General features: G+C 36.7%; 1 protein-coding gene across 2 annotated transcripts in view; it reads left to right on the forward strand.

Annotated features, from left to right (window-relative positions):
• The first annotated feature begins 501 nt into the window (after positions 1-501).
• LOC149119093 (glycine receptor subunit alpha-2-like) overlaps positions 502-12,839 on the forward strand; it is a 53,837-nt gene continuing 41,499 nt past the window's right edge. The window contains exons 1-3 of one of the 2 annotated variants that reach the window (XM_089325046.1): positions 502-688; positions 1,195-1,315; positions 3,437-3,570. In XM_089325046.1, the coding sequence (XP_089181172.1) occupies positions 1,248-1,315; positions 3,437-3,570 (202 nt within the window). In that variant the 5' untranslated portion in view covers positions 502-688; positions 1,195-1,247. The other variant, XM_089325047.1, reaches the window with a different exon arrangement.

Consider the following 12,839-nt stretch of genomic DNA (forward strand, 5'->3'; position numbering starts at 1 on the left):
TATCTTTTTTTTTTCTTTTCTACAAATCTTTTTAACGTGAAGAGTATACCCAAAGATTTTGAGCCACTGAAGAAAGCTCAGTGGAAGGGACTTTCCCTTCAGAGGTAGAGAGGTCCTTGGAGAACAGACAGCTAAAATCAAATGAGAACACTCAAGAGGTGAGGCAGGTATAAAGGACCTCTAAATTAAATTATTGATCTACACGAACGTTTTTCTGTACACGAGCTTCTCTATGCCAAGGACATGTCCCCTTTTCTTCAGCACAGGACTTCTCTTTTGCCTACGATTTCCACTATCTAGGAGTGGACTACTCACGCCCTTGTTATAATTGCAGTACTCTGAATCCTGTTCTCTGTTTCCCCCAATTTGCTTTTCCCACGCCCAAACCTCATTCTCTTTTCTGCTTCAAACTCCCGTCCTGCCCACCCAACGACAGACCAGCAGTTCCAAAAGCACAGAGCCCTGTCGCCCTCATCCTCTCCTTTTCGCCTGACCTCTGCTCTCCCCTGGTCGTCATGGCACCCCCTTTTGCAACCGTGGGGGACATCTAAGTCGCTCTTTGCCTTCGAACAGTAGGCACGTCCCCTCTTGAATGCCTCTTTCCGACCCCCCGCCCCAAGCGACTGAAAAAGGAAACATGCGCACTTCAGAGCTAGGAGCTGTCCGAGTGCTGAAATTTATAGGCTGGGTAAGATCACGTCTCCGTCTCTCTCTGTAGCCCTCATTCCAGCACAGGATCTCAGCAATTTTCCTCTCTTTTCCCCACCCACTCCAACGCAGAGAGTCTTTTTTTTTTTTTCTCCCTCATTTACCAACTTCTTTTTTTTAAAAAGAACATTTTCTAGAGAAAAGAGCTTTGCTAAACAGAAAGCATATAAAACAAAAGCCACAGCAACCTGACTTCCAGCATGGCATTGTCACCAACCCCCTTTGCATGGTGATGTGATTAAGGTATCAGCATTTTTTTTATTATTCAGGAAAAGCAGCTGGGGGATTCATCAGTCCTGAGGCTTTGTCTTTGCTTGGTTAACTGATGGTCCTGAGCCTCGGTTTGACCTGACCATGATGCCCAGGACTGGCACTTTTTGTTTTTTCTCAGCAAACTGTTCAATTCCAAATCTCTTTTTGATTTTCAAGGAAACTAGATTTCTGCCCGATTTTGAATCTGGACAATAAATAAATACTTTTTCCTAGCTTCTTTCTGGAATCATTTCGGGATATCTTCCACAAGCATCACAGAAACAGGAATGAACCGGCAGCTAGTGAACATTTTGACAGCCTTGTTTGCATTTTTCTTAGAAACAAATCACTTCAGGTAGGTGAAACGACTTTGCATGCTGATATTTTGCACATGAAAACTGTTTGAAAGAGAACGGATCATGTAATTATTATCTATTTTTCTGTGTCCTGGATCATATTGTTTTAATTTTATAGTGAATAATTAATTTCTTTTTCTTCATTTAAAAAGCTTAATTATGGTGGGAAGGTGGTAAATTTTTACAAAAGCAAGTTTAATGTTCCATAGCTCCACTCTATGCATTTCAATACGCGTTTTCACAGCCAATACAATATTAAGGTAGTCTGATAAGTTGCATGTTCTTTATATTGCAATATAAGGGTGATATTTTTGCTTTTGAATTCTTCTGGAAGTCATTTAAAAGGATTATTGGGTGCAATATTTTTCATGTGGTGCAAGTGATTGGATTAATTTACCAGGAGCATGCCCATTTTATATAAACTATAAAAGAATCCTAATCCTCTGCCAACTTGGGACTTGTATTCCAGCAACTAGAAGCACACTACAATTGAGAAATTTTCTTGAAATGTTGGAAATCTCTTTTCAATGCTACGTTCTAGTGTATAGTCTATTTGGAAATCAATTGCCTACCAAAATTTAATTAATATGAGATCTTTGCCTTTATGTAGGTATGCAAAATGGAGCATGCATAATTAAAATAAGTGATAAATTATTTGCACACTTGCATTTTTCCACTTAATTGTCAAATCAATTGATACTTCAAAATATCAAATTATTACCTGTAAGTAAAATAATCATCTAATAGTAGATGGTCTAAGACAGGATAGAGATAGGAGATATTCTTACAACAAAGTGTAGGACTCTTCATTTAATTTATACCACATTTTATATTTTTTTCACAGAACCAAGTGAAATGGAACACATAGCAATAATGCTATGAATACTGGGAAAACTCACTATGTTCCTTTCAGGTTCACACCTCCTACTATGATTAAGAAAAAAATATAGACTGGGTTTTGTTAGAGTCATCATCCTCATCCCCATCATCATCCTCACCACTACCACCATCATCATAATCAAATAATACTTGATTAATCAGATGAATCTGCATATGGGAATGTGAGTATTTCTGGATGATTGTATCAATTTTAAGTCCTACCAAATATTTATGTTACCTTCACACTTACATTTGTGTCTCTTCATCGAAAAACTAGCAAAAGTGTAGTATTTTCTTAGTGACAGCCTTAATAAGACTTTTTGTCAAACTATTGAAAACAAAGCTTGTAAAATATATGCTTTGGGGGGAAATTAACATTCAGGCAACTGCTATGTATTGTGAAATAATTGATTTTGTTAAAATCCAAATATTATCTTTTATTAGATTTCTATTAATTTTTATCAGCAATATGAAAATTTGAGAAATTTCCCAATCTACTTTTAGCATTTTGATAATTCAAAAGACAAAATTATTTGTAAGTCTTTCTTATGAATTCTTATTGGACAGTCAACAATTTGAAGGCGCATATATAAATAACTACTGATAAAATAACATAGGTAAAGACTTGCTCATTGTTGACCTATTTTAAAATGAAGCTAAATTTCTAACTGAAGGTTCTTTTTAGTCATCACATTGAAAAATACTAATGTGATACCTGGAATAGAATCTATCAGGTGATAAAAAAAAAAAACAATGGGATAATTAGTTGCACCATTTACTTTGTTTGGCTTCCCACATTACATATCTCTTATAAAAGATAGAGAATTTATATTTAGGGCTGAAATACTGGAACATTTTTAAGCCAAGGGGAAATGATTTTAAACCGATCACATTAATTTCAGAAATTATCATCCTCACTTCTCTGATAACTCTAGAAAGAAAAATATATGGGCACAAAATCTACATCCTAAAGCTATGTAAATTGTCTCATCTTAAATCTCTTACAGTTTTTAAGTTCAGAAACTTATGACATATGACTCAGGATTTACACTTATCATTTAAAGTTAACTTCAGACCATGCACAAGTTCAGAAGTTGACCAAAGAGTTTGTTTTCTCTATTTTTCTTTTGAATAACACATCAAATAATCTTTACCAAAATATAATGTTAAACATTCTATGAGCATTCATTCTCAGAATACGAGAATGGAATTGTTGCTAAAATAGTTAATGATGTGTTTAGGACGGGTTTCTGCAAAGACCATGACTCCAGGTCTGGAAAACAACCTTCACAGACTCTGTCTCCCTCGGATTTCTTGGACAAATTAATGGGAAGGACATCAGGATATGATGCAAGAATCCGGCCAAATTTTAAAGGTAGGTTCCACTTAAATTTATAGGAATCCTTTGAGAAACTTTCTAAATGTTTGAATAGTTTATTCTGAAAATGTTTTACAGGTTTTTTTAATTATAGAATGCAGATGATAGCAAGTAGAGTACTTATTTCATTTTCACATTATTTGAAATAGCCCTATATTTAAAAATTTTATATTTTACTTATTATTGGCCAAGTTCGACAACTTTGTGTCTTCTTCCACAAGTAAAACTAATATCAGAGATTATTGCCACAGTTCCTGTTTTGTCTTAAGGGAGAATGTGGCTGGAAGGCAATTCAAAAGCAAGTAATAGACTTGATTTCATGAAGTCTACCATGACATATGAAAGATTCAGTGGTTACACCAAACATCTTTGGTTTTGCTTTTAAATATCTACATTAAAGTGCACTAAATCTCATAAAACCACGTCATTTTTCAAACTTCAGGCCTCTTTAACTTTTTACTTTGTGAGAAGAGGCTCTAAAACATGAAGAATTTTAGGTTCCTTCTTGTTTAAATATTCTAATTGTTTATTTGAAATTATTTATCTGAAATAACAAATAATATCATAGAATTATAAGGTGCACATGGCAAGGCTGGTGGATACTTTGTTCAATTAGATATCAACCAAAGAGTATTGTGGCTTTGTTTGTCTAATACTACAGAAATGTAGTTAATAGTCTACATAAATTGTCATTTCTTCTATTGTTATTCTGAATAAAAAGCTGTAAAAGGAAAGAATTAATAATTGAATTCTTTCAGTACTTTAGTTTATAGGCTCATATTTTAAATAATTATATTTTATCTTGTAAATGAATTTTACATAATGCATTGTGAAGTGTTCATATATTTTATAAAAAGAAATCTGTAATATTCTATATTATATATATTATATATTGTGTAATAATTCATACATTGCTTTGGTTTTGCTTATTAGCAATTTAATTGCATTGCTTTCTTTCAATTTTGATTAATTTTTATTGTTGGCAAATATAAGCCTGAAAACTAAATCCTAAATTCATTTGTTCTTTAACTGGTACACCTCTGAATATACTCAGCTGTGGGCACATTTCATAAAGCAATATGTCAGAATTTTGTCAAAACAAGCATTTTTAATTTATAAATTATTTCCAAACAGATGACTAAGTTCAGAGCTCAATTTTCCTGAAAAAATCCTCATGTTCATTCTATTTCCTATTAATTTTGTGGTTACTGCTTTGGAAGTCAATATTTGAAATAATATCCCATGAGTAACAAGCCAAGAATCAGCTTTCAGTGGAATGGCTCATTCATACATTTATTCAACAACTTTTGGGCTTGGACTATAAATAAAATACTAACTGCTGGGTGCTTTGGAAAGTTGAATAATGAAACAAGTTTGTGTTCACATCAAACATTTCAGTGGGGAGAGAAGATGTTACCTTATTGTATTAGAAATAATGAAGTATCACCAGGAAATATAGATAAAATGCCACCAGATCCCCAAGAATGGAGAGACGGTTTCTTATTATGCCACTTATGGAAAGCTTCATAAGAAGATGCAAAGATGGAAAGTTGCTTCAGATGAATGATAATCTTGTTTGATAGCAGTTATTAGTAAACGTTTCTAAAGATAAACAAATGATGAGAACATCAAGTTTAGCAAAACATGTCTGCTTTTTTCTAATCTATCCACTATTTAAAGGCTTCAGTACGGGATATTGTAATGATTTACAAAAGAGAAATGGAGTCGATATCATTTAAGACTCTAACATTAGTGAACTTCACAGAGTTTTGTCTATCTCTTTAACTCTCCATGTCAATGAGCACTGCTATTCCTTCATAAACTGTATTTATATAGAACATTTATATTATATCTCAAAGTTCTCTTCATTCTAGAAAACTTTGTTTTCCTAGATGTAAAATAATTCCCATTATTTTAGACTATACTAATATCTCTTCCTTGGTGTGCTCATGGAAGTTTATATATCTGTGTAATATGATTCTTTTTGCATATTTGTGTTTCATTGACCCACCCCCACATTGCATCTGAGAAGGCAGGAATGTGCCTTCAGTCAGAGTGGCAGGCAAATATGATCTTAGATGATCTGAAGAGAAAGACAAAAAACACAGAGATAACGAAGAATTCAAAGAGGCTAGGAAGAACTATATAATACTTAACCATTGTTATTTAGCAATGCATCAATGAGGTATTTCATATAGTAGGTAGAAATGAAGCGTGATTAGGAAATGTAATTGTATCTAGAATAGTGACAGGTTTCTGTAAATGCCAAAAAGCAAATTGGCTATGATAACAGTACACATGATCATGATGATAATGACAAGAACAATAATGGCTATTAATCAACAGAGAGAATGGCAAAATTTGACCACAAGTGTAAAAGCAAGAACCAAATATGGGCCATTCAGGTAAAGGAAGTGGTTATTTTAGAAGTCATATTAAATACGAGAATATTTGTTTTCATTGCAGTCATGCACGGGCAAAAGAAAAAGAAATAAATATATTAAATGTTGCTTATTGCAAAGAATGTTTTCTGCATACCTTTAAGTCAGTAAAATATTGCATATCTATGCCATATCCCTGATGGATTCTGAAAGACATCATAATGGACATATATACAAGAAATAAGATGGATATAAGCTAGAAAAGGGAACCAGAAATGATTCAGACTCAGGCTCTGTAATTGAGAGACATTCTTAGAAACTATAGGGAAAAAATAGCTTTTCTGATGTGTTGAAACATAGGAGTATAAACAAAGCTATGAGTCAGAGCTGCCAATTGCCAATTGAATTCTATAAGATCCTTAGAGACCTGGATCAGATCCTGTCAAAACATAAATTTCCAAAACCCTAAGTTCAGATAAAATACCAGCTATGTCCACTCACAATCTCCTGGTCCTAAAACCATGTTGATAGAAAATCAGCACAAGAGCTTCTTTCCCACTTGGGTGATTTGTCTCATTTTCAGTTGATTTATCATGGTGATATTCCATCATCCTATCAGATATTCCTTTGTCAGTACTATTGTATCTTGAAAATGTCACTTTAAGCATTAAGCTTTTACTGAAATGCTCAAACCTGAGCAAAATGCATTAGTTCTGTTACTCCCTTTTTGAAACAAGGCCTTTATCTATTTTAATGAAATTTTCTCTCAAAATAAAATTAACTTAGAGCTATATCCTGAGCTTCATTCTGATGTGAATAAATACATTGCATCATAACATTCTTTTTAGGGTAGGATCTAAAATAGATAATGCCAGGAGATAATTATTTACTCCACTTCCTTGTGCATGGCATGCACATGATAATTCTACATAAGTTTGAAAGTGTGACATGTGACATTAAAACCTGAATTTGGATGCAGCATGTTTTCTTGCAATTTCCAAGCAGTTAGCATCTTGAAAGGTATTTAAGATATAAGTAGAACCAAATTTGCTTCCATGAAACCAGAGGTCTTCAGGTTTCACCCCTTGGTAAGTCTCCTGTCTGTAGTCAAGTAGAGATCAAGTTCAAATGTGAATATCAACCCCAGCTGGGATGCTACTCTCAGTTAGTGAGAATGAAGCCCCAATATGAGCATTTCATTAATCAGTCTGGTGAGTCCTGGAATGAGACATTACTATGGGTCCTAAGAAAGAAGAGAAGCAGCTTCCAAGTGTCAGAAGCTTTAGACTTGAAGGTAGAATGTAGCTGAAGTCTTCAGGCCTGAAGGGGGTAGAACTATAGTCATTGCTGAGATTGTGGTTTTATCAGGAAAGGCAGAAAATAATTGGCTCAATTATAAATCACTTTGATAGAGATTATAGAACTTTCTGGATTATTCATTTGCTAGTTACCTGCTTCACAAAAGCTTCCTATTCTCCCTTAATTCTAGTTATCTATTAATATTCAACAGGCTTGAGGTAAACTGATTCTTAACTGCTAAGACGAAAAACGAAAATGCTGTTGGAATGAAGCCCGCATGGAAACATCTGAGAATCATTGTTAAGCATACAGAAAAATAGATTTGCAGGTGTCTATAAACTTCAAACGTGAATCAGAGGTGTGAAATGTAAAATGGACATAAATACAGCATATGATTTTTGAGGACACTACCTTTTAATTATGATAAGTGCATCCATTTCAACTGTCATACAACTAAGCCTGATTGCACAATTGCTGACATTCCAACTGGGGGAAAAATGTTTGCTTTTGGCTGAGTACATAAGCTATAGCTAGTCACTGAAGAAACTAGAGGACAGCTAAAGGAGAATAGAAAGGAGGAAACAGAATTACATGGTTGAAAGAAAGAATGATTTATTTTAGAATAAATTATTATAAAAATACCTGACAAAGTACAAATAGCATGCTTATATATCCACCTTCCAAAACACAAATAATACAGAGGAAAATGTATATGTAGTATGTCTGCATGAGTGTATATACATATACTATGTTTTTATTTGCCATACAGTATCTCTGAAAGATACACATAAGAGTATAAACATGGGTTGCCTCTGAGAAATGGAGCTGGATGTCAAGGGAACAGGAAGAACAATTACTTTTCTCTGCATGCGCCCTTGAATTTGATCATTATACAAATTTCTAATTCAAAAGCATAATATAAGTACTTTGAGGAAGGCAGAGTCCAAGGGAGCTCCTCTAGTACAGCACAGTCTATAGTTGCAGATTAGAGTCAGCATCACAATTGGCGTCAGTGAAGTAGCATGCCTGGGGCCTGATTGCAATAGCACCCAAAAAGACTGCTTGAAATCCGCTGTCCAATATACTTCCTAAATTAACTTGCTACTATAATGACTCTAATTACAGAACTGTTGCTTCTGTCTTTGGGTTATAGATTTTACCTCAGGGGACAGCATTGTGGCATAGTGGGTTAAGCTGCTGTCTGTGACACTGGCATTCCATATGGGCACTGGTTTGAGACCCGAGTTCTCCTCTTCTGATACTGCTCCCTGCTAATGCACCTGGGAAAGCAGCAAAAGATGGTCCAAGTCCTTGGGCCCCTGCATCAACCTCAGAGACCCAGAAGAAGCTCCAGGATCCTAGTTTCAGCCTGGCACAGGCCCAGCTGTTGGGGCGATTTGGGGAGTAAACTAGCAGATGAAAGGTCTCTTACTTCCCCCCCCCCACCTCCTCTAATTCAGCCTTTCTGATAAATAAATGAACCTTTAAAAAAGATCTTTATCTCATGCTAAAACCACTTGATGAAAATGACAGTAAGTCTAATCAGGCACTTACTCCATAATTTAAATGATAGTATTTGGTTTTAGTCTGGAGTTAGGGTAGAACATGAGGACCCTAGGAATTTTAGAACAAGACAACATGAAATCAAAGTAGGAGAAAAATTTTATTGAAAGGAAAGGCTAGGAGTAAAAAAGGGGGAAATTTATATATGAATGTTATGTTCAGAGATGATTTTCATAAAGATTTTTGAACACCTGAAATCTACTGGCTATGTCATGACTTATTTTAGCTTTTGTGTGCTTCATGAACACTAGTCTAAATTCATTTTTACATACTTAGCTCATACCATGAGCTGACAGGGTACTTGTCATGGATTTCAGGTGATGTCCAGAAGACATAAATGCATTTATAGCATTCTTTGTTTTCAACTTTTATTAAATAAATGTAAATTTCCAAAGTACAACTTTTGGATTATAGTGGTTTTCCCCCCTATAACCTCCCTCCCAGTTGCAACCATCCCATCTCCCACTCCCTCTCCCATCCCATTCTTCATCAAGATTCATTTTCAATTATCTTTATATACAGAAGATCAATTTAGTATATACTAAGTAAAGATTTCAACAGACTGCACCCACACAAACAAAGTATAGAGTACTGTTTGAGCAGTTTTACCATTAATTCGTACAGTACAACACATTAAGGACAGAGATCCTACATGGGGAGTAAGTGCACAGTGACTTCCGTTGTTGATTTAACAATTGACACTCTTACTTATGATGTCAGTAATCACCCGAGGCTCTTGTCATGAGCTGCCAAGGCTATGGAAGCCTCTTGAGTTCACAAACTCCAACCTTATTTAGACAAGGCCATAATCAAAGTGGAAGTTTTTCCTCCCTTCAGAGAAAGGTACCTCCTTCTTTGATGGCCCCTTCTTTCCACTGGGATCTCACTCACAGAGATCCTTCATGGAGGTCATTTTTTTTTTTTTTGCCACCGTGTCTTGGCTTTCCATGCCTATGAAACTCTCATGGGCTTTTTAGCCAGATCTAAATGCCTTAAGGGCTGATTCTGAGGCCAGAGTGCTGTTTAGGACATCTGCCATTCTGTGAGTCTGCTGTGTGTCCTGCATATATAGCATTCTTTTTTAAAATATTGATTTTATTTACTTGAAAGGCAGAGTTGGAGACAGGGAGGGAGAGAGAGAGAGAGAGAGAGATCTTCCATCCTTTGGTTCACTCCTGAAATGGTTGCAACAGCCAGGGCTGGGCCAAGCCATAGCCAGAAGCCTGGAATTCCACCCAGGTCTCCCACATGGATGGCAGGAACCCAAGCACTTGAGCCATCTTCCACTGCTTTTCCAGGTGTAATAGAAGGGAGCTAGATCAGAAGTGGAGCAGCAGGGGCCCAAACTGGCACCCATTTGGGATGTCAGCATCTCAGGTGACAGCATAACCTGTTGTAACACAATGAATGTTCAGCATTCCTGCGGGTGCAGGAACCCAAGTATCTGGGTTATCTTCTCCTGCTTTCCCTCTGCTGCACTAACAGGGAGATGGATAGGAAGTGGAGCGGCCAGGACCCAATCCAGCACTTTGATATGGAATGCTAATGTCACAGGAGAGGCTTAACCCATTGCGCCATGAAGCTGGCCCGCTATATAACATTCGAATGCCCTCTGGAATGAATATCAGTATATCTTCCATTCTGTGGTGATAGGGAAGTACAGTGGATAGAGCCTGGGAACTGGATTCAGAAGACATACACTTATGTCCTGGTTCAACCATATTTCAGAAAAGGTGTCTTTCCTATCCATACCTCAGATTTTCTTCTACCTTTCTCTATCTCATTTGGGTTTTTCTGAATACCAAATGATACCCTGTATTTAGATGACTCATTTTCAACTATTAAGCTCATTCTAAATAATCTGAATTATCATTCTTTTTTTATTTTATATATTTACTAGCTTATAGTATACATTTATCTTTTATGTATTTAATATATATTGTCAAATCTTACCCTTTGTTTTTGTGATGTGTTCTCATAGTTGTTTGATTTTTTTAATGCTGAAAGAAACTAATCAGAAAAAAAATCTAGCATTTTAGATTTGTACTGGAGTAATTACAATATAGATGTTAGCTTTCCTTTCATTAGTTCAGGGAGAAGATTTTCAACCTGAAAGGGATATTTAGTATTTCCAAATATAAAATAAAGACTGAGTGATTTGTGGGAAGTAATGATCTTTATACATTCAAGTCCTACAACTGATTATTTTTCTTGGCCTAATTTTAGAAAATAAACCAAGTAAAAGACAGGTAACACATTTCCCTTGGTCCTAGAAACGAGGACCTCAAATTGTTTAAACTGAAGATAACATGACTGTCATTTCTGCTGTATTTTCTTGTCCAGTTACTATAGTTGCAAGGTTCATTGAACAAAAAGTACTGAATTGATTTCCTATTTTAGAATCAGTATTTTTTCAAGATTTATTTATTTGAAAGAGTTACACACACACATGCACAGAGAGAGAGAAAGAGAGAGAAAGTCTTCCATCTGCTGGTTCACTCCCCAATTGGCTTCAGTGGCCCGAGCAGCACTGATCCAAAGCCAGGAACCAGGAGCATCTTCCGGGTCTCCCATGTGGGTGCAAGGGCCCAAGGACTTGAGTCATCATCTGCTGCTTTCCCAGGACATAGCAGAGAGCGAACCAGAAGTGCAGCAGGCGGAACTCAAACCTGTGCTCATATAGGATGCCGGCACTGCAGGTGGTGGCTTTACCTGCTACACCACAGCACTGCCCCCAGCATAAGCACTTTAAAGAGAGCATTTGGTCTCTACAACATGGCAGGTTAAGAGTACCAGAAATGGAAGCCCATAATTTAGTCCTTGAGAAAGTATTGCGTTGCCCCTTGGTTGATTCTCAATGATCCCATATCCTTAATTTTCATTATTGAAAGAGCCTGAATATTTTAACCTGAATTCTAGAGAGCTTGCTGCTATTCCCTATGCTAAAAGATATTTTAGTAAATTTTTTCTGTTAATCTGAGACTTCATTAAAAAAAAGATAATGGCATCAATATCAGGGTATATTGGCACCTGATGACTAACAGTTCAATGTGTCCATTTGGAGCAGTTAGATTTATAGTGAAAAAATATGGTCATTAGTTTTATTCTTGATGCTATTGGACATTTTCTTGTTGTTCTCTATCAGAAATTCTTGTAATAGGGTCTTTTTAAAAAAGATTTATTTATTAATTTGAAAGGCAGAGTTACAGAGAGGCAGAGGCAGAGAGAGAGAGAGAGAGAGAGAGAGAGAGAGAGAGAGAGAGAAGGTCTTCTATCTGCTGGTTCGGTCCCCAAATGGCTGCAACAACTGGAGCTGTGCCAATCTGAAGCCAGGAGCTTCTTCCAGGTCTACCACACAGGTGCAGGGGCCCAAGGACTTGGGCCATTTTCTACTGCTTTCCCAGGTCATAGCAGAAAGTTGGATTGGTAGTGGAGCAGCCAAATCTGAAACCAGTGCCCATATGGGATGCCAACACTGCAGACGGTGGCTTTACTGGTTGTACCACAATTCTGGCCCCAGAATAGGGTCTTAATTTTGGAAATATATCTGGTCAACCACATAATGAGGTATTTGTTTTGAAGATTTTTTTATTTATTTGAAAGGTGGAGTTATGGGGGTGGGGGCACAAAGTCAGAGAGAGATCTTTTATCTACTGTTTACTTCTCAAATGGTTGAAATTGCTGGTGCTATGCCAGATCAAAGCCAGGAGCCCAGAGCTTTCTCCAGGTCTCCTGCATGGGTGCCTGGGCCCAAGAACTTGGGCCATCTGCTGCTGCTTTCTCAGGCACATTAGCAGAGAACTGGATCAGAAGTGGAGCAGCCAGAACGCGAACCAGTGCCTATATGGGATGCCGGCATCACAGGTAACAGCTTTATCCACTATGCCACGATTCTGGCCCCCATAGTGAGATCTCTGGCCATGTTCTGTGCTCCCTTTGGAGATAACACTTGAGGCTGCCTCAGTTGTGGAACGCGGCATTCACTCGCTGACTGCTCCTCAGAGGGCCACTCTGAACCTTTGT

The sequence above is a fragment of the Oryctolagus cuniculus genome, chromosome Y (genome assembly GCF_051225735.1).
Source record: "Oryctolagus cuniculus isolate XC-2025 breed Fujian yellow rabbit chromosome Y, ASM5122573v1, whole genome shotgun sequence".
Taxonomy (NCBI): domain Eukaryota; kingdom Metazoa; phylum Chordata; class Mammalia; order Lagomorpha; family Leporidae; genus Oryctolagus; species Oryctolagus cuniculus.